This window comes from Microtus oregoni, unplaced genomic scaffold, assembly GCF_018167655.1.
Source record: "Microtus oregoni isolate MIOR12 unplaced genomic scaffold, Mior012 000018F_ref0000195, whole genome shotgun sequence".
Taxonomy (NCBI): domain Eukaryota; kingdom Metazoa; phylum Chordata; class Mammalia; order Rodentia; family Cricetidae; genus Microtus; species Microtus oregoni.
The window spans coordinates 40,553,174-40,574,903 of NW_024543077.1; the positions used below are offsets into that span (position 1 = coordinate 40,553,174).

The 21,730-nt window shown below is 41.1% G+C and overlaps 1 protein-coding gene across 4 annotated transcripts in view; it reads left to right on the forward strand.

Moving 5' to 3' along the window:
* The window catches only part of LOC121459053 (bone morphogenetic protein receptor type-2-like), a 99,480-nt gene that overhangs the window by 24,641 nt on the left and 53,109 nt on the right, over positions 1-21,730 (forward strand). For all 4 annotated transcript variants that reach the window (XM_041668560.1, XM_041668562.1, XM_041668563.1 and 1 more), the window contains exons 2-3: positions 18,646-18,816; positions 19,715-19,885. In XM_041668560.1, the coding sequence (XP_041524494.1) occupies positions 18,646-18,816; positions 19,715-19,885 (342 nt within the window). The remainder of the gene's footprint in view (positions 1-18,645; positions 18,817-19,714; positions 19,886-21,730) is intronic.

The following is a 21,730-nucleotide window of genomic DNA, read 5'->3' on the forward strand; positions in this document are numbered from 1 at the left end:
CAGAGATCCACCTGCCTCTGCCTCCCTAGCGCTGGCCATGTTGGCTTTTTATCCAATACTTTTGGCTACAGTTTTGAAAAGTGGAATTTTTGTGTCTGTTTAGATGTACAAATAAGTTTTCTGAGTTAGGTGTAGTGACTCCTACCTTTAATCCTAGCACTTAGGAGTAAGCAAAAGTAGAGACAGGTGGATCTATGTGACTTCATGGTCAGCCTGGTCTGTCTATACAGTGAGTTCCAGGCCAGCCAGGGCTACATAGTGAGACCTTATCTCTAAACGAAAACAAAAGTGTTCTGAATAGTCTCTCCAGAGAGCAGCCAGTATTGTACTTGCTACGATGGTTTTTATCTGTGCAAATGAACCATAGCATATTTAAGCCCAACACCTACAGGTGTGTTTCCTAGAAAACTGTAGATTTACAACTGGGAAAGGAGAAAGGCCATTCCTTAGGGATCATAGTGCCTTAAGCATTGTTCTCGGCTGTTACAGCATTCTTTTCATTGTTGTTTGTTTTGTTTTTGCAGATAGGGTTTCCCTATGTAACAGCTCTGGATGCCTGGAGTTGTCTTTGTAGACCACCAGACTGGCTCTGAATTTACAGAGATTGTCTGCTTCTGCCTCCCACGTGCTCGGGGTCTGTGCCCATCATAGTGTTCTTTTTTTTTTTTAATTTATTTATTTATTAAAGATTTCTGTCTCTTCCCAGCCACCGCCTCCCATTTCCCTCCCCCTCCCCTAATTAAGTCCCCCCCCCCTCAGCCCGAAAAGCAATCAGGGTTCCCTGTCCTGTGGGAAGTCCAAGGAACCCCCCACCTCCATCCAGGTCTAGTAAGTTGAGCATCCAAACTGCCTAGGCTCCCACAAAGCCAGTACGTGCAGTAGGATCAGAAACGCAGTGCCATTGTTCTTGAGTTCTCAGTAGTCCTCATTGTCCGTTATGTTCAGAGAGTCCGGTTTTATCCCAGGCTTTTCCAGACCCAGGCCAGCTGGTCTTGGTGAGTTCCCAGTAGAACATCCCCATTGTCTCAGTGTGTGGGTGCACCCCTCATGGTCCTGAGTTCCTTGCTCGTGCTCTCTCTCCTTCTGCTCCTGATTTGGACCTTGAGAATTTGAAATAATGTGTGCAGCAGGAGTATTGTCATTATGTAGGCAGCTCTCAGATGGTTCCTGTGTTCCCTTAAATTTCCGTGTCTTTCATTGTGCAGCAGCAGGATGCACAGTCCCAGTTCAGGTCGAACAAATTAGCACTGTCATCTTGTGTTTAGTTCTCAGTGTATGAACAAGCCAGCCTGCCTGCCTTCCTGCCTGCTCTCCCTCCCTCCATAGAGGAACCTGTACCAGCTCTGACTGTCCTGGAACTGGCTCTATAGGCCAGGCTGGCCTTGAACTCAGAGATCTACCACCGCTGCCTGGCTTTAAATGTTCTTTTTTGAAAAGCACAAATGTTATTTTTTTTAACATAGTAATTCCAGTTCCCCTTCCCTCCCCTCCCACTCCCTGACCCTCCCCTCACCCTGCATCCCATCTGTTCCTCAGAGAGGGTAAGGTCTCCCATGGGGAGTCGACAAATTCTGTCACATCACCTCTTTGAGGCAGGGCCAAAGCCTTGTGTCTAAGATGAGCAAGGTTTCTCTTCGTAAGAAATGGGCTCCAGAAAGCCAATTTATTCATAAATAAATGTTCTTTTCAATGGTCTATTTAATGCTATGATCTTCTAATTTTTATCCTTTTTGGTGATTATTTCACTATTCAAAATAGCAAGTCAGATCCAAAAGAAATGGGACAAATGGCTCACTGTGGTAGCCTGTTGGCGCACCAGAGAGCATGCTGGTCTACCTCCAGGTTTAATCAGTACTGGGGGCCCCTCTCCGCTCCTCTCATCCTGTCCCCAACCCTAAACTCCGGCTCATGGAGTTCCCTTCCCCCAGCTTCTGATTCCTACATAACCTTGCCATTTTGGGCAAGCAGTCTCTTGGTTCTCTCCTTTTGGTCCTCCCCCTCTCTCTGTCTCCTTTGTCCTCCCCCCTCCCCCTTCTCTTTCCTTTGACAGCCCCATTCAGTCTGCTGGCCGTGTTCACAGCATTACTTCCCCTCCCTGCTCTGGACTCTTCCAGATGCCTCTGACTGTACTCTCCCTTACTCTACAATAAGAGGCCAGCATGGTCTGCAGAGCGAGTTCCAGGACAGAGGACAGGCTCCAAAGCTACACAGAGAAACCCTGTCTCGAAAAAAAACCAAAAACAAAACAAAACAAAACCAAAACCCAAAATACCTTCCACCAGGTAGTAGTGAGTGGGGTATGCCTTTAATCCTAGCACTTGGTAGGTCCAGTCAGGGGCATCTCCGTGAGTTCCAGGACAGCCAGGATTGTTACACAGAGAAATCCTGTCTCGAAAAATCAAAGCAAACAACACAACAAAGCAAAAAACTCCTCAATCATACCTTGGAGTGGTCATGTCCTTAGTTCATTCAGCCGCAAATGTAGTACTCAAGTGTTAGCTAGTGCTTCTATTACAGGGGGGCCTCCCTGCCCCTCTCCCTGTCTCAAAAGAGCCACTCTGTAAGCCATGCTGGCTGTGAGTTTCAGGCTCGTTCACAGAGATAGCCCTGCCTTTGTCTCCTAAAAGCCGGAATTAAATACATTTGCCATCATGCTTGGCCAAGGTTTTTCTCTTTATAGAGAAAATTCCTGCCTTAGATAATGAAGATTTGGCTGGGCGGTGTTGGCACATGTCTTTAATCTCAGCAGAGGCAGAGACAGGCAGATCTCGGTGAGTTTGAGGCCAGAGGCCAGCCTGGTCTACAGAGTGAGTTCCAGGACATCCAGAACTGTTACACAGAGAAACCCTGACTCAAAAAACCAAACCAAAGGGGAAAAAAAAGATAATGAAGTTTTGGGTGTGTTTTGAATTAGGCAGGATTTGTTTGTTAAGGAATCACTAATATATATTAACATATTTAATAGGGTACATTTAAACAGAAATACAAAACAACACTGTATTGATGAAAATTTGACAGGAGTCTAATACTATAATTTTCATAGGGATAATGAGCAGTTGTTCAGTATTCATTAACTCAGTGTTTACAGTGGCCTTGTAAAACATAAGAACATCATAGATGTATGACATCTGGTCATCTAATAGATTGTATACTATCTTTTTAATTGTATGTTAACATGTTAATTACATATGTAGTACCAGTATATGTGACATATATTTCTTGTTTAATTCTCTAGGAACATGAGGATAAGCAGTTAAGGGGATTGTCTGATATAATAAAAAGAAGTCAAGATCTAGGACCAAAGTCTGTAGTCTTTTTAGATTTTTGCCTGCTTTGCCTATAAAATATGATACTCAAGCATATGTAAGCATATCTTGGTTGAATTACATTGTGGAACTAGTAAGGTTTTCCTCACATCATTTTTTGAAGCTTTATTGCCTTCATTTTAAAGTTAAGCTCAGCATTATATACTTATTTGTGTTAGCAGTGTAATTTCCCCCCAATGATTGACTTACCTAAAATGATGTGTTCTAATTAGTGTACAAAGTAAAATCTTCTAGATTGGTGTTTGTTGAATGCAGTTTTGACTGGAAATAGGAGGCAGCAGAGATTCACTTTCCTTAGGTTAGATCCCGTACGTTTAGAATGCCTAATTGTTTCCAGAAGAAAAGGGTACCAGTCAGTTCCCCAGCTCCCCGTCCCCAAAGCAGCAATATAATGAGGTAGGTGGAAAACATTGTTTAAAATAATCTTTTTGACAAGCCTGATTTAGCTGTATATATTCAGCCTTGCTAATTTTACCCCACCCCAACCCTTCAAGATTTACAGCTTATTCCTGTGGTTTGGGTGATACTGTTCTTGAACACCTTGGTATTTTTTGGATTTTTTAAATTTTTTTCTTCTGATCCATTATAAATATTCCATTTTTAATGTGCCTCTAGAAATGTTTTCATATGCCCACAGTATGTGTTTATTTCTGTCCTGACACTTTGCCTTCTAAGCTATTCTATTTTTTCTAAGTTATTAATAGTGTTGTTCACTATTGCTTAGGTTTTTAGAATGATCCTTGATTTTTGATTATTCCCCTCTCTCTTCCACGTTGACTTGCCAGAATGTCCAACTAGGCACACGGCAATCCTGTCAGTTCTAGGTAACTCTATCTAGAAGCATATGTGACCATCTAAACATTATTTTCTTTTTTAAATAGTTTTATTTATTTATTATGTATACAATATTCTGTCTCTGTGTATGCCTGCAGGCCAGAAGAGGGCACCAGACCTCATTACAGATGGTTGTGAGCCATCATGTGGTTACTGGGAATTGAACTCAGGACCTTTGGAAGAGCAGCCAGTGCTCTTAACCTCTGAGCCATCTCTCCAGCCCCCTAAACATTATTTTCGTAGCCTTCCCTGGAGGGATTTTTATTTCCATTGTATGGTTGAGATGTTCAGAGGCTAAGGAATTTATGCAAGAATAGATGATGGTTTTGTGTAATGTCAAGCCTATTTTAGTTCAGTTTGGATCTGTAATTCTGGTTCCTGCCTAATTTGCAGCACTGTTTCCTGATATCCCTTTCCCTGTGTGCACTCCAGCAACAGGACTTCTGGAAGAGCAGCTAATGCTCTTAACGGCTGAGCCATTTCTCCAGCCCCTCTCCACTGTATTTTTGAGACAGGGTCTCTCACTAAAGCTAGAACTCATTAATTCAGCTAGTCTGGCTGGCCAGTCAGTAAGCTCTGGGAAATCCTAACTCAGTTCTTACACTCATGTGGTAATAACTGACGGACCCATCTTCCTAGAACCGTCTTTACTATTATTTGTTCTGTAGTTTTTGCCATTGAGTCCATGACATCATTCTTTTTTATAGTGTATCTTGACTTCACAGTCTTGAAGATTTCCTTCTTTATTCTTCTCTGTTCTTCATTCTATGTTCTATATTCTCTTTTCTTTTTAACTTAAAATTTTTTATTTATTTTACATACAAACCACAGTTTCCCCTCCTTCCTTCTCTTCTCATTCTCTCCCCCAGCTCCTTTCTTACTCCCCCATCTACTCCTCAGAAAGGGTAAGGGCTCCCATGGGAGTCAACAAAGCCTGGCACGTCAAGTTGAGGCAGGACTAGGCTCCTTCCCCCTGCATCAAGGCTGAGCAAGGCATCCACTGTAGGGAATGGGTTCTTTTTTTTTTTAATATTTATTTATTTATTATGTATACAATATTCTGTCTGTGTGTATGCCTGTAGGCCAGAAGAGGGCATCAGATCTCATTACAGATGGTTGTGAGCCACCATGTGGTTGCTGGGAATTGAACTCAGGACCTTTGGAAGAGCAGGCAATGCTCTTAACCTCTGAGCCATCTCTCCAGCCCCGGGAATGGGTTCTAAAAAGCCAGCTCGTGCACCAGGAACAGATCCTGGTCCCACTGCTAGGGGCCCCACAAACAGACTAAGCTACACAACTGTCACCTACATGCGGAAGGTCTAGGTAGGTCCCATGCAGGCTCCCTAGCTGTCAGTCCATCTCTATCCAGAAATGTCCCTTCTGTCTCTCAATGTTTTCCTTATCCTTTTAACTCTCTGCACGTTTTCCTAATTCTCTCATTTTTGATGTTTTCCATGTTTTCCTTCTAACTCTCTCATCCTTGATATTTTCCTTCTAACTCACTTTTTTCCCCCTCTATTTTTCCCTTACAGTAAAAATTTTCAAGCAATATAAAAATTACAGTGTGGCTACATCCTGTTTTTCAAGTGAATGATTATAATGACTACAAGTACAAAGCAGCATGCCTTCCTTATCTGTTAACATGATTCAACATTTTATGTATTACAGGTGAAAAACAAATCCCAAGAACCCAGGCACATTTCATACCCAAGCTGTATGTAGATTAACAGTATGTAAGGAGCGAGATACTCTTTTACTGGCAGACTGCACTTCACCATTACAAAGAAAGGGCTAGCCGGGCGATGGTGGCGCACGCCTTTAATCCCAGCACTTGGGAGGCAGCGGCAGGTAGGTCTCTGTGAGTTAGAGACCAGCCTGGTCTACAGAGCTAGTTCCAGGACAGGCTCCAAAGCCACAGAGAAACCCTGTCTCGAAAAACCAAAAAAAAAAAAAAAAACCAAAAAAAAAAAAAAAAAAGAAAGGGCTAATCTTCTTATTACTTATCTCGAAAGGTAATCTTAATAAGGAATCACAAACCTAAACGTTTATATATGAAAAAGAATCAGTCAACTCTGCTGTAGATCTTTAGGGTACATACCCACTCCTCCATAGTTTTTTATACCAGGTATTGAGGGTAAAATGGGTATCAGGAATCGATCATCACCTTTGCTCACTAACCAACCTTAACAAGGAAAGTCGTCAGCTGGTAACAGTTGGGCTGCTTTGTATTTGTTCCCTGACCTTGATGAGTTAGTTCCTCATTCAACTCTGTGCCTTTCTAACACTTTAGATTGTCTTCTTGGGTTTTTCATCTCAGAACTATTTGACAGAAACATCTAGTCTAGCCTTAAGTTATTTTCAAAGCTTTGTTTCAGGTGTGATGCACTCTGAAGCCTGGGAACACATCTCCCAACATTAAGATAGAAAGAATTCGAGCCAGCCTGGCTCCTGCAGCTCCATTGTTTTTTTAATCATTAACTAAGCTACAGTCTATAAGGCTCCCCAATAGAAACTCCCGTGTTCTAGCTGTGTGACACTTTCTTGTTTAATTTTTCATCATCAGAACTCTCCTTAAACTAACATTATTATTATCAATTAGTCAGTACAGTTTAGGAAGAATCATCTTCATAATAATCCACAGGTAAAAAATGCCCAGTAGAATGGGATTATTTCCATGAGATAAACACACTTTGTTACAGGCAGTAGGGCTTTCCCCACACCCATTCACACCGTGCCAGATGCCAGAGAAGGATGGTTGCAGTTGCAGCAAACACATGAAAGCCCCGCAGAAGCAAAAGACATTCTGTAGTCTGTGGTCTTGGGACCTTGAGTGTGAGATTCACCCGTCAGGATTTGCCTCCTAGTGGCTGACACCTGAACTTGAGTTGCTACTTGCTCCTCTGATAGGGCCACCAGCAATTCACATGGACTCCTAAGCCTGGTGTGGTGGCAGCACACTTCCAGTCCAGTATTTGGGAAGCTGAGGTAGAGTCAGGAGTTAAGGCCAGGGCTGGAGAGATGGTTCAGCAGTTAGAGCACTTCCTTCTCTTCCAGAGGATACAAGTTCAGTTCCAGCACCCACACCAGCAGCTTACAACCACTTAACTCCAGCTCATTTGGTGCCGCCAGCCTCTGGCATTCACAGACCTGTATACACCACCCTCACACACAACAACAAAAGTGTGGTCACCTAGAGAAAGAAAGCTGCAAAACCAGTGCAGTCAGTCTAAGACCAGGAAGAATCCTCCCTTTCTCCCTCCATCCCTCCCTCCTGTCTTACCTTCTCCTCTATGACTTTACGGCTGTAGTTACAATATTGTTTCATAATCTGGGTTACAAAGATGTGCTGGGACTCTGCTTTTTTTCTGAAGATTATATAGGATTTTAGCATCTTTTGAGTTATTTTTAGTTAATTTTTGTTAATTGAGACTAGGAGCCTTCAATTTTATTGTTTTGTACAGGGTTATTCAGTTGAAACACTGTATGTTAGAAAGGTTAACTTTTTTCCTCATTAAATTGCCTTGGCATTGTCTTAAAATGAGTTCACAATGGCTGGAGAGATGGCTCAGAGGTTAAGACCACTGACTGCTCTTCCAAAGGACCTGAGTTCAATTCCCAGCACCCACATGGTGGCTTACCATTAATAGTAAGATCTGGTGCTCTCTTCTGGTGTGTAGGCATTCATGCAAGCAAAACACTGTGTACACAACAAATCAGCAAATTCTTTAAAAATAATAAATAAATAAATAAATCGAAATAAAAGTAAGTTTACCAAGCTGGATATGATGATATGTTCCTGTTACCTACCCCTTAGGAGACTAAGGCATGACTATCACAAACTCAGGGCCAGTCTGGGATACACAATGAGACCTTGTCTCAAAACAAGAAATTTTATTTACTCATTTACCACGGAAGTTAAGGGTATATATCTGAAGAGCCAATTTTTGTCCCACAGATGTACATGTTTTTCTTCATGAGAAAACCACACTGTCTTCATTGGTTGATTTGTAGTAGGTTTTGAAATCAGGATATATAAATCATCCAACTTTGTTTATTTTTTTGGTCAGATTATTTTAGCGGTTTGAGGGTTCTTTTTTATATCAGTATAAATTTTAAAAGTCACTTGCTAGTTTTTGCAAGAAAGGAAACACCGTTGGATAGGAATTGCATTGAATAAGCAGATAAATTTGGAAGTTTTGCCACCCACAACATCCTGACATTCTATGTAAATGGAGTATTTGCTAAGAGCTTTAATTTTTTCATTAATGTTTTTAGTTTTCAGTGTATGAATCTTGCACTTACTAGTACTTTTGGATTGTGCACTGCTACTGGGTGGAAATACAGTCGATGTTTATACATTGATCTTATGTTCTGGAACATTGCTGAATGAATTTATTAGCTCAAATTTATTTTTAAAAGAGATTCCTGGGACTGGAGACATGGACCAGCAGCTAAGAGCATTCACTACTATTCCAGAGGTCCTGGGTTCAATTCCCAGCACCCATATGGTGGTTCACAACTTAGATCCTGAGACGCAGAGGATCTGGTTTCTTCTGGTCTCCTTAGACACTGTATACACATGATGTACATACATGCAGACAGAACACTCAGAGACATAAAATAAAATGAAAAAATTAATAAAAGAGATTCCTTTTGAATTATTATCTACAAAACCCTGTCTCCTGCAATCAAGTATCTTTACTTCTTCTTTTCTGAATTTGGTATCTTCTGCTTGTTTGTTTGTTTTTCTGAGACAAGGTCTGTGTAGCCTTGGCTGTCCTAGAACTCACTGTGCAGACCAGGCTGGCATTGAACTCAGACATCCTTGAGTGCTGGGGTTAAAGGTGTGTACCACCACTGCCCAGCTCATTTTCTGCTTTTTGTCTTCATTTTTTTTAAAAGTTTATTTATTATGTATGTAGTGTTCTGCCTGCATGGTTGCCCGCAGGCCAGAAGAGGGCACCAGATCCCATTAGAGATGGTTGTGAAACACCATGTGGTTTCTGGGAATTGAACTCAGGACCTCTGGAAGAGCAGTCAGTGCTCTTAACCACTGAGCTATCTGTCCAGCCCCTCGTCTTCAATTTTTGCAGACTTTCTTAACATAGTGTTCAGTAGACTTGAAGGAGTTAACATCTTTCTTGTTCTTGATCTTAAGGGAAATTTTTTTGTTTTCCCACCATTGAGTATAGCAGCAGCTGTGGGTTTTCATTGATACCCTTACTCAGATTAGGAAGTCACTTTCTGTTCCACACTTGATGGAACATTTGATCATCGGATTGTTGTATATTCTTTTAAACATTATTTATTTAATGTGTATATGTGTGTTCTTGAGTGTATGAATGTGCTCCACGTGTTTTCATGAGCCTGTGGAGGTCAGAAGAGACATTGGATCCCTCGGAACTGGAATTGCAGGTGGTTGTTAGCTACCGTGTGTGTACTGGGAATTGAGCCCAGCAGCAAGTGCTCTTAACTACTGAGCCACCTCTCCCCCACAGATGGTCGCGTATTCTTGACATCAAATCAACACTGAATAGTATTTATATTATCCCACATAGAAAACATTAACGATAATCTTTCAGTGTCTTCTGTTTTCACTTTCTCTTTTCTGTTCTGAGCCCAGCATGAGTTATTCCCAACAAATATATTTCTTGAAATTAAAAACACCAATTGAAAGACATTTAAAATGTCTTTTTATTATATATATATATATATATATATATATATGCTGGGTGGTGGTGGTGCAAACCTTTAATCCCAGCATTTGGGAGTCAGAAGCAGGCAAATCTCTTGAGTTTGAGGCCAGCCTGGAGCCTGGTATACAGAGCAAGTTCCAGGAGAGCCAGGGCTACACAGAGAAACTCTGTCTCGAAGCAAACAAACAAACAAAAAGTTTTATTTTGTATTTCCTAAAGAAGGTTATTATATAGTAGAGCATGTTTCTATCGTATTCTAAAATTTACCTCTCTTTCAAGAGTACCCTATAAGAATGACCATTTGTGGGGTTGAGGAGACGGATTGATATTTAGGTAAACTGCTCTCTGTGTAGGCATGAGTACTGAGTTCCTATCACCAACACTCAGGTGGAAGGCAGGTGTGGTGACCCTGACACCGGGGGAGCGCAGAGCTGGCCATAGCTGAAATGGCAAATGCCAGGTTCAGCGAGACATCTTTGTCACCAACGTAGAGAGCAGTGAAGGAGACACCTAATCTATAGACACCCTGACATAGAATGGGCACTCATCGCAGTGAGGGTGGAGACACTGAGCACCCAGAGTCTTCCAGTAAATGTATTTATTTGTGCGTTCGTTACTTGTCTGTTTATATCACTAGGATACAAGCACTTTGAGGGACTAAGACTCACTCGTGCTGAGTCCCTAGGTGTAGAACGCTGCTGCCATGTCACAGGCACTTGGTAATATTTGACTCTAATGGCTGTCATGCCCGTCCCAGGATGGAAAGCCTCTTAGAGGCTTGAGACCGTCTTACTTGCTTTTGTGTAGTCTCTATGTTTTGGTTTATTGTTTGTTTGTTTCTGTGTCAGATGTGTTTTGTGCATGTGTGTTCATTAGCTTTTAGTTGCTTTAGGAATCTGTCCAGGGAAAGAGTTAAAATGACAGGCCTAAGACGGCTGTTCTTAGAAAGCCCGGCATTCCAAGTTGGCCACTGGCTGGCATGTGGGAATTTGTGTTTGGGAGTGCTCCCGCTGAGGGGTTCCTGCAGATGTCCAGGCAGGGAATGAATCTGCAGGGGAACTTCTGGGAGCCCAGTGCCAGGTGATTCGTTGTCAGCCTGTTTAAAACACAGTGCAATTTGGGGAAAAGTTTCCAGGCAACAATTATTTCAGTTCCAAGTGCACAATAAACCTTGAGGTCTGACTACATAATAGAAATGCCTTCTCTAAGTACATGTGACTACGAACATGGGTACTATAGCTAAAAGCCCTAGAATCTGGTGTGGTCTCTGACCATAGCATAGATGTTAGCAGGTTATGTCATACACGTGACATCTCCAGTTAGGTTATGTTTTATTAACTCTGGGAGGGAGAGTGTGGGATATCACTATGGGGAATTTGGACAAAGTCTGCCTCTTACAGTAAAAGGTGGGTGAGGTCTGCCTCCACAGATAGCAGAAAGGTCTACAGGTTGTTAACAATGCCCACTCTCAGTCTCTGGATGGAAGGCAGGTATTTTATCTTCCCATTAAGGAGACACCCCTGTGTGATTAACATTTGTTTTCCCTGGATGTCTGTGGGTGCAAGGGGCCTTCATGCTCCCAACACTCCCTCCACTGCCTAACTGATAAGAATACTTTACCATACTTACATTGTTTGTGGGAACGGTATAGTTTGTGTCAACCATCTCCTTTTCTTATGTGAATCTGGGATTTTGGTACCAGACTAAAAATGCTTACATGACCAAACTATTAATTAAAATTGGAACAATATTTAGACAGTATTTCATGTGTTTCACAATTCAGCAATAGGGGACTAAGTCTGCTCTGTGTGATGCTATGGAGATTCAAGAAGTCTGGACCTTGTTTCCCCTTGTTAGTTCTGGTTTGCGTTACTTTGCTGTGACAAGTTACACGTGAATATGACTGAATATATGCAGAGTTCTGTGACTCCCAGGATTCCTCAGCACAGCATTAAACTCAATGAAAAGCTAAAGAGCTGGGTATGGTGGCGCTCGCCTTTAATCCCAGGATTTGGGAGGCTGAGGCAGGCGGATCTCTGTGAGTTTGAGGCCAGACTGGTTTACATAGTTCCAGGACAGCCAGAGAGACACAGAGAAACCCTGTCTTGAGAAACCACCTCCACCTCCACCAATACCAACAGCAACAACAAAGAAAATGCTGAAGAGGTTTCTTCTGATGATTTTAATCTCCAAGTCTTCTCTCTATTTGAAACTATGACAATGCTCAGCAGAATAACATTTAAATATGTTGCAATCTGGGAATAAAAACATATAAATTAAGAGCTGAGATGTAACTCTATGGAGCACTTGCCTAGTATGTGCGGGGTCCCAAGTCCATCTTTCAGTATTACATAAAGAAGATGAGGGCATAATTAATAAATTAAAAAAAATTATTTACTTTACAAAATGGTGCATTGTAACATTGGAAAATAAGGGTCTTTGCTTGATTTATTATAATTGAATTAAAAAAATCTAAATTTATAGTAAATTTCTGGGGGATATTTCTGTTAAAATAAAATATCTGTGGGGCTGGAGAAGTGTTCAGGGTAAAGAGCACTTGATAATCTTGCAGAGGCTCCAAGATCAGTTCCCAGCACCTGCATGGTGGCTCACAACCATTTACACTCCAGTGCCAGGGAATATGCCTTCGTCTGGCCTCCAAGGGTGCCAGGCATGCAGGAAAAAATGCATAAAATAAAAATAGAAAACCCAAATCTTTAAAAGATATTCATGGGGTTGAAGAGTTGACTCAGTTTATAAAATGCTTGCCCTGTAGTTTAGATCCCTAGTACTCAAATTAAAAAAAGAAAAGAAAACAAAAGAAAACCAAACAGTGTAGTAATTCTGCTGCTGACGTGGCAAAGACAGGCGGCTTCCTGGATTCAGGCTCTGGGTTCTGAGACCCTTTTCCAAAAAGTAAAAGGAGGCAGACAGTGAATGAAGAACACATCCAGCAGCAACCTCTCTCTGGTGCGCGCACGCACGCACGCACGCACGGCAGGAGGGAATCTACTCCGTATGTTTTATAACAGAGCCACTGTAGCGCTGCTCCAAAATCATGGTTCAGTCTGTCCTTAAGCACTTGCGTTCTGGGAAAAGGATTCTGTTCTTCAGTTCTTTAGTTATGTGTCCCACGCCTGCAAGGTTTCTGTGCTGTTTATTTTAGATAGTTCATTTTGACACTTAGATAAACAGAAGCCAAGCAGAAGCCTACCCAGAATTAGTCCCTGAACTTTGTTCCAGGGCAGAGATAAGACATGCAGACTTCTCCAGTGCAGATAAATCTATTTCAGCTGCTGGGGGATAAGTATTGTGTGACTTCTGGGCTGTTTAGACACAGAATGGCAGAGAAACTTGAAAAATTTTGCCACTGTTGTGACTCACACTGGTACTTCCTGCATTGTCTTAGACAGGAACTGTGATTTCAAGACCAGCCTGGGCTACACAGTCTGTTCCAGGGCAGCCTAGCTTCAGCGGGATACTGTCTTTCAGAGAAATTTATATTCATTCATAGTGAATTTAACAGATGTTCAGAATAGTAATCATTTCTTTCATTTCCACAGTTTGTTCATTTCCACATTTTATCTTATTAAAACAACTTCATTTTTATTTACATTCTCTAAACTAAATTTCTTGTTTTATTTTCCAATTTTTATCTACCCATGATTAAACTATTATTTATCACTGTAATATTTTTGCCTTCTAAATCTTTCCAGTATATAAATTGGCTATTTCTGAATTCTGAAGAAGTTTTGTAGAATTTGAAGCGTGTTTCTCTGCAATTATGTATAATTTCTTGAATTTCAGATTTATAGATATCATACTTTGTAGACAGAAAAAATACAGCCTCTTCTCAAAGTGTTAGATTAAATAAGATGGCCTGCTGATAAACCCACGGTTGTTTTGTCTCTGTTGGAGTCCTCCTTTCCCCCTTAGTTTAAGTCTTCCTCGTGGATTGAGCAAACTCTATTCTTTGACTTGATAGTTGATAGTTTATGATTGGACGCGTATTCATTCAGCATTTGTCAGTTACCACCAGGCAGCTCACCCTACATTTCTCCTTTTGTCTACTTGTAGTTATTTGTCAGTTATCCATATTTTAATGGATAACTAACAAACATGTATTGTTATTTATCTGTATTCAGTATAAAATCATAAAAAACTATATATCATGAAAGATGGAGCAATATTTAGATTTTTTTTTTTGTCTTTCAAGACACGGTTTCTCTGTGTAGCTCTAGCTGTCCTAGAACTCACTCTGTAGACCAGGCTGGCCTCAAACTCACAGAGATCCGCCTGCCTCTGCCTCCCCAGTGCTGGGATTAAAGCTGCACCACCACCACTCAACCTCAGTGTAGTTTTAATTTGCATTTCTCTAATGGCTGGGGGAGGTTAACATTTTTTCCATGTATCTAAGAACTGTAGACTGTTATCTGCAATAGGATAGTTTGACCTTTTCCTTTTTGTATCCTTGTTCCTTCTCTCTCTTCTTTAAAAAAGATTTATTTATTTATTTATTTATTTATTTTAAAGACAGTGTTCTGTCTGTCTGTATGCCTGCAGTCCAGAAGAGGGCACCAGACCTCATTACAGATGGCTGTGAGCCACCATGCGGTTGCTGGGAATTGAACTCAGGACCTTTGGAAGAACAGTTGGTGCTCTTAACCTCTGAGCCATCTCTCCAGCCCCTCGTTCCTTCTCTTGACTCATCAGTCCAGCTAAGACATCCATCAGTATGTTGAGTAAGAATGGAAAAAGTGAGCTAGGTGTGGTGGCACATGCTTTTAATCCCAGCACTGGGAAGGCAGGGATCAGTAGAGTTCCTTGCCAGCCAGGTCTACACAGTGAGATCCTGTCTCAGGAAAAAAGTGGAGAAAGGGACATTCCTTCCTGCAAGATGGCTCAACAGGTGTATGTACTTGTATGACCTGAATTTGATCCTTAGGACACACACACACACACACACACACACACACACACACACATCAAAAAGTGAATGCCCTTGTGTTGTTCTTGATTTTAGTGGAAATGCTTTCAGGTTTTACTATTTAGTACAATTAATATTGGCTATATTTTTGTCATATGTAAGTCTATTCAGGGCTTTTGTGAAAGGATTTTGTCAAAATACATACATCTGTTGGGATGAAAATGATCTCTCTCCTTGAGGCCATTGATGTGATTGTTACATGTATTGACTTACGTATGTTGAGTCATCCCTCCCTCTCTATCGTGGTGAATGAGCTTTTTGGTGTGTTCTTCAATTCTTTTTGCTGGTATTTTTTTTTTTTTTGAGAACTTTTGCATCTGTGTTAAGCAGGGGAATTGGTCAGTAATTTTTCCTTATTCGTTATGTCTTTATAAGAAGAGGTTGGTACTATTCCTCCCATTTCTGTTCTGTGGAATAGTTTGAGACATTTTAGAAACCATTGCTGTGGAGTTGCTACTTTTTGGAGGACTCACTTTGCCTTTATTTCCGTGTTTATTGTGTTTTTTTGCATCAGGACTTGAACATCTAGGGTTAGGTCACTGGTTGGAATTTTCTCATTGTTTTTTCTCATCCTTGTTCTTTCAGGGGAACTGCTTGCAGTGTTCAAGAAGCGATTAGATTGTTCAGGTTGAAGTGTCATTTCCCTCTGCTAGAATGGTGTTGAGCCCCAGTCCTAGTTACCCCACCCCAGAACAGAATACCGTTCATGTAAACAACCATCTCTTATTTACTCCAGTGCAGCTCTCACTGCATTCCTTCCCGGGCTTCCAGACGCCCTAGAAACCCTGTTTCGTCTGCAAATTTGCTTTACTTTTCTCAGCTTTTACCAGACTCTGATAACGGGCTTCCCTTCTGTAGTGCACTGGTCTTTCACGAAAGATGTGAAGGGCTGATTTGGAGTCTGCATTTTCGTGTTCTGAGCAGAGCCCTTACTTCCTGGTGCTGTTTCCTCTTGAAATGCTGTGTTAATCTGAAGGGAGCAGTTGCCACCCTGCCAGTGAGGCTGCCTTCTATCCCAGTTGTCTGTCTGTCCTTTTGGTTTATTGAGACAGAGTTTCTCTGTAGCTTTGGAGTCTGTCCTGGAACTCGCTCTTTAAACCAGGCTGTCTTCAAACAACTCTCTACCTCCCAAGTGCTGGGATTAAAGGTGTGTGCCACCATCTCCTGGCATACCTGTTTCTCTAATCGGTAGCACTACACATATATTGTGCTCTTTAGATATTAGTGTGTCTGTCTTCTAGAAGGTTGAAACGTAGTTTAAAAGTATATACATCAAGCCACATTTCTTTTCCATTAATTGCTGTCTGGTTTGGTTTGTCTGAATAAACTATATAACCAAAGATTTGGTAACTGCAGCTTTCCTTATCTAGTCTGTTACTTGGCCCAGTAATTGGAAAGTACTTTGCATACCAATAATTTTGACAGGTCTGTTTGTGTGAATTGGCTGGACACACAGATGTTAAGCCCTGTCATTCCTTTTCTAGACTTCTTTGTTACGTTCAGAAACACTATTTTGACCAGGTGGTGGTGGCGCACGCCTTTAATCCCAGCACTCAGGAGGCAGAGACAGGAGGATCTCTGTGAGTTTGAGGCCACTTGGTCTACAAGAGCTAGTTCCAAGACAGGCTCCAAAGCAACACAGAGAAACCCTAGCTTAAAGAAGCACAAAAAGCAAAAAATAACAAAAAATACATTATTTTGATAAGTAATATACTTTGCTAAAATGCTCCTGAATTGTACTGTTCAATTCTGTACACCTCAAATGCAAAATGGGTGCAGAAAGTCCTAAGAAACTGTTGGTATTCCTAGTGATTATCCTTGCTACTCAAACATTAGGAAAGTCTGTCTTAAGAAATTAAAGATCAGATGTTGCTTTTTGATAACCTTTTACTTTTTTGATATTTTTACAATGCTGGCTAATGTTTGTTAATCACTGAGTTACATGGCAAATGCTCTATTGGAATCAGTTAAATCACATGGATATATATGAAGAAAGAGAGTTTGCCATTAAATTGCATTAGATTGTCCCTTAAATATGAGGAGCCATTGAACATTTCTTCATCTGGCTGTTTTAAGTAATGCAAAACCATTTTCTTTTTGCTCAGAAGTACTCTCAGTTTTAAAAACCTATTTTGCAAGAGTGGTAGTGCACATCTTTAATCCCAGCACTCAAGGGCAGAGCAGGTGGATCTCTGTAAATTTGAGGCCGGACTGGTCTACAGAGAAAGTTCTAGGCCAGTCAGGCCTAAAAAGTAAGACTGTCCCTGTCCCTTTAGGGGGCTGGAGAGATGGCTCAGTGGTTAAGAGCATTGCCTGCTCTTCCAAAGGTCCTGAGTTCAATTCCCAGCAACCACATGGTGGCTCACAACCATCTGTAAGGAGGTCTGGCGCCCTCTTCTGGCCTTCAGGCATACAGACAGAATATTGTATACATAATAAATAAATAAATTATACATAATAATAAAAAATACATATATTACATGTATGTTTACTCAGACATGATCTGTATATCATGAAATTCATTGATCTGAGGTAAAGTATTCCATGATTTCTTTCTGTTAATGTGATATTTATGTAGCCATTACCACAGCATAATTTTAAAACACACATACGTCACCCTGAAAAGAAACCATATATCCATTTTTCATTATTCTCACACCTCAGCCTATCATGACTAATAATGTGGCTTTATACAAATGACTGTAAAATGATAGAATTGAATACTGTAATATTTGCTAGAATTCTTATGCTCTTAGGGTTTGTTTGTTTAAGGCAAGGTCTCTATGTAGCCCTGGCTGGCCTGGAACTAGCTATGCAGACTAGGCTGCTTTTGAACTCAGAGATCCACCTTGTCTCTGCCTGTCAAGTGCTGGGATTAAAGGTTTGCACCACCATACCCAGCCTACTACCTCTTTGCTTTTTTTTTTTTTTTTTTTTTTTTTGATTTTCGAGACAGGGTTTCTCTGCAGCTTTTTGGTTCCTGTCCTGGAACTAGCTCTTGTAGACCAGGCTGGCCTCGAACTCCCAGAGATCCGCCTGCCTCTGCCTCCCGAGTGCTGGGATTAAAGGCGTGCGCCACCACCGCCCGGCTACCTCTTTGTTTTAAAGGTTGATTTAGAACATGGTATTTCTTTTTTTGAGGTTGGGTCTCATTTTGTAGCTCTGGCTGTCCTGAAAGTCACTATGAGACCAGGCTAGCCTAGGGCTCTCAGAGATCTGCCTGCCTCTGCCACCTCAGTCCTGGGACTAAATGTGTACAATACCAAGCCCATTGAACAAGGTCTTTCTTTTTTTTGAACAGCAAAAATACTTAATAGTAGAAATAGTAATAAGAGTTACATGAGTAAAAGAAGTCTCTTTTCAGGAAACATTTTAGAGAAGTTCTTGCATGGATGTAAAAATTAACGTGCAAAAGGAAATTGCCCGAGGCTGTGGATAGAGACAACAGGAGTTGAAAGCATGTCACTGCTCTTACAGAGGACACGAGTTCAGTTACCAGCAACTGTGTCAGGCAGCTCACAGTCACCTGTAGCCCCAGTCACCGGACCATCCACCTTCCCTGGCCTCTCCGGGGCCCCTGCGCACACACACATTCACGCAATAATAAAAATAAATCTTGAAAAAGGAAATTATTGGGTATAAATTTATTCAGCAATGAAATTTGAAGGATTTAGTAGGAAAATTTATAATTTTTTAAAAATTGTGTTGTATATTAATAAAGAAATCTTACAGATTCTCATAGTCAATCGTATTATCAAAGTAGCATCAGTTTATCATTGTGTTATTTCCTGTTTTTTTTTAGCTTCCCAGAATCAAGAACGGCTGTGTGCATTTAAAGATCCCTATCAACAAGACCTTGGGATAGGTGAGAGCAGAATCTCTCATGAAAACGGGACAATATTGTGCTCCAAAGGGAGCACGTGCTATGGCCTGTGGGAGAAATCCAAAGGGGACATCAATCTTGTGAAACAAGGCAAGTCTGTCTCTCTCTCTCTCTCTCTCTCTCTCTCTCTCTCTCTCTCTCTCTCTCTGTCTTTTTGGTGCAGAGAGTCAAACACAGGATGCCATGCACAGAGACAGATCTTTGCCCACAGGGCCGTATCTTCAGCATTGTTTTTCCTACAGTTGGAGCTTGTCTAGCAAAGATGTGTGGGTAGATGAAAACCCTCCCCAGAACGTGGTGAATAAGAATGTAAACAATGCATATATATCTGTATATAGGATAATGCTATATAGTAATTCCATGCTATTCCCCCCACGTTATTGTAAATAATTTCTGAAAACATTGTCCCTCAGCACCGTATTTCCTATGTAGATGTTTCACAGTTTACTCACGTGCTTTGGATAAGATGCTGTTTCAAGGTTTTCACTGAAATGCGTTATCCTGCAGTGAAAAACTCTAAACATATATAAAGGTTGTGTCTGATTTTTTTAAAGTAGATTCTTTGATGTAGAATTAGTAGATCATAACATGTATGATTACTTTAAAGTTTCTACATCAAAATTGCTATGGATTTTTCCAAAATTTCCATCATACATGCATTTATTATAGAATTGTATGAGAGCAACTGTCACTAACACTTGGTTATGATTGCATATTGTTATTTTAAAAATTAGGACAACTTAAACTAAAATAGTTTGATGGCAGTTTTGGAAATAATTCTTATTATAATAGTGAAGTTAATCATAACCATGTTGTTGGTTGCTTTTCCCTCATGAAATGTCTGTTGTATTCTTTACCATTTTTTCAGGTTGTTTTATGACTTATATATTACTTAGTTTTATATTACTGCAATTATTTCATAGTTTGCGGTTTTACTTACTGTTTTGTTTCCCAGCTTATTTTAATATTATTTAATATTGTTTTGTAGGGTGTTGGTCTCACATTGGGGATCCCCAAGAGTGTCACTATGAAGAATGTGTTGTAACTACCACCCCACCCTCTATTCAGAATGGGACATACCGCTTTTGCTGCTGTAGTACAGATCTATGTAATGTCAACTTTACTGAGAATTTTCCACCTCCTGATACAACACCACTCAGTAAGTATTTCAGTACTTCTTTATAATTCCTTGCTCTATGAAAATATAAAACAGATAAACATTCAAGATTAGTGGAAGTGAAAGGGAGAGTTCTAGCATTGTAAAAATTTTATCTAAAGCCCCAAGAGAGATTTACAAGCACCAGCAAAGCATCAGTATACAACAACTAAGTCTCAGGAAATGGTGGTGTGTGCTTGTAGTCCCAGAACTCCAGAGACTGAGGCAGGAGGATTGCAAGCCAGCCTGAGCTACCTGGTCAATTCTTGGCTAGTCTGGACCACATAACAAGATGTCTCTCAACAAACAAAAAACCAAAACCTTAAGGAAGGGAATTAGTGATATCAAGAAAACTACAAGTAGTTGTGGTGGTGCATTGTAGTAATAAGAGCGGCGGCGGGGCTGCGTTCCCAGCACCCCGGCCGCCTGCTCGGCTAGCTTATGCCCCAAAATAATTACACAGACACTGTATTCTTTTAAGCACTGCTTGGCCCTTTAGCTCTAGCACTTACAGGCTAATTCTCACATCCCGATCAACCCATCTCTAATAATCTGTAAGAACCGGTTTTACCGGGAAGATTCTAGCCTAGTCCATCCTGGGTTGGAGCTTCATCGCGTGCGTCTGTTTGGGAGCTGGGAGCATGGCGTCTCTCTCAGGCGTCTGCTCCCGAGAGGAGAGATGTCGAGACTCTGACCTCACTTCCTCTTCCTCCCAGCATTTTGTTCTGTTTACTCCACCCACAGGGCCAAGCAGTTTCTTTATTGGCCAATGACCTTCCTCCATCAGTGCATGTCCTTAATCTTACCCAGCACCACCCCCAATGACATTGGAGGCAGAAGCAGGTGGCTCTCTGTGAGTTTGACACCAACCTGGTTTACATAGCAAGTTCTAGGCCAGCCAGGTCTATACAATGAGATATTGTCTGAAAAATAAAACAATAACAAAAAAATAAAAGAAAAAGGAAACTATAGCTATAGTTTGGAGGCGTGTGCCCGTTGTCCAACTTATTCTGGAGGCTAAGGAAGAAGGGCCACTTGAGGTCATATAGTAAAGTCTAGTGTGAGAAATATAGAGAAATTGTAACTCAAGAAACAGACAACAACCAGCATTGTGGCACACACCTTTAGTCCAAGCACTGGTAGGCAAGAGGCAGGTCAATCTATGTGAGTTTGAGGCCAAATTGGTCTACGTAGCATGTTCTAGACCAGCCAGAGCTCCATGGTGAGACCCTGTCTCAAATGAAAGACCAACACCCCAAATAAACAAACAAAAAAGCCAACCAAACAAAATAAACATTAACAACAATGTCCTTTATAAAGGATATACATGTAACTATAGAGGAAAAATAAAGGATTGTGTAATTGAGACTTGCAATACAGCTTACTGATATAGACAGGGATTTTAAAATATGCTTACATCTGTGACATACTTACTGTGGTGGTTTAAATGAGAATGACTCCATAGGCTTACATGTTTGAGGGCTTGGTTTCCAGATGGTGGAACTGTTTGGGAAGGAAGTGTGTCATTGGTGGGGTGGACACACCATTCCCAGTTAGCTCCCTGCCTTGTGCTTGTGGATCAGATGTGAGCTCTCAGCTGCTGCTAAGCACCATGCCTGCCTGCCCCATACTCCCCACCATGATGGTCCCCAATGAACTGGTTTTTTTATGAGTTACCTTGGTTGTGAGTATTTTTACAGCAATAGAAAATTAGCAAAGGCAGAAGTTGGTACCAGGGAATGGCATGTTGCTGTGACAGGTATTTTTGGGGGAATGTATGAGACTTTGTATTAAGAGAGTGGTTTAATGCTGTAAGTGGTTGAATGGCCATACTAGGTCATTGGAAGC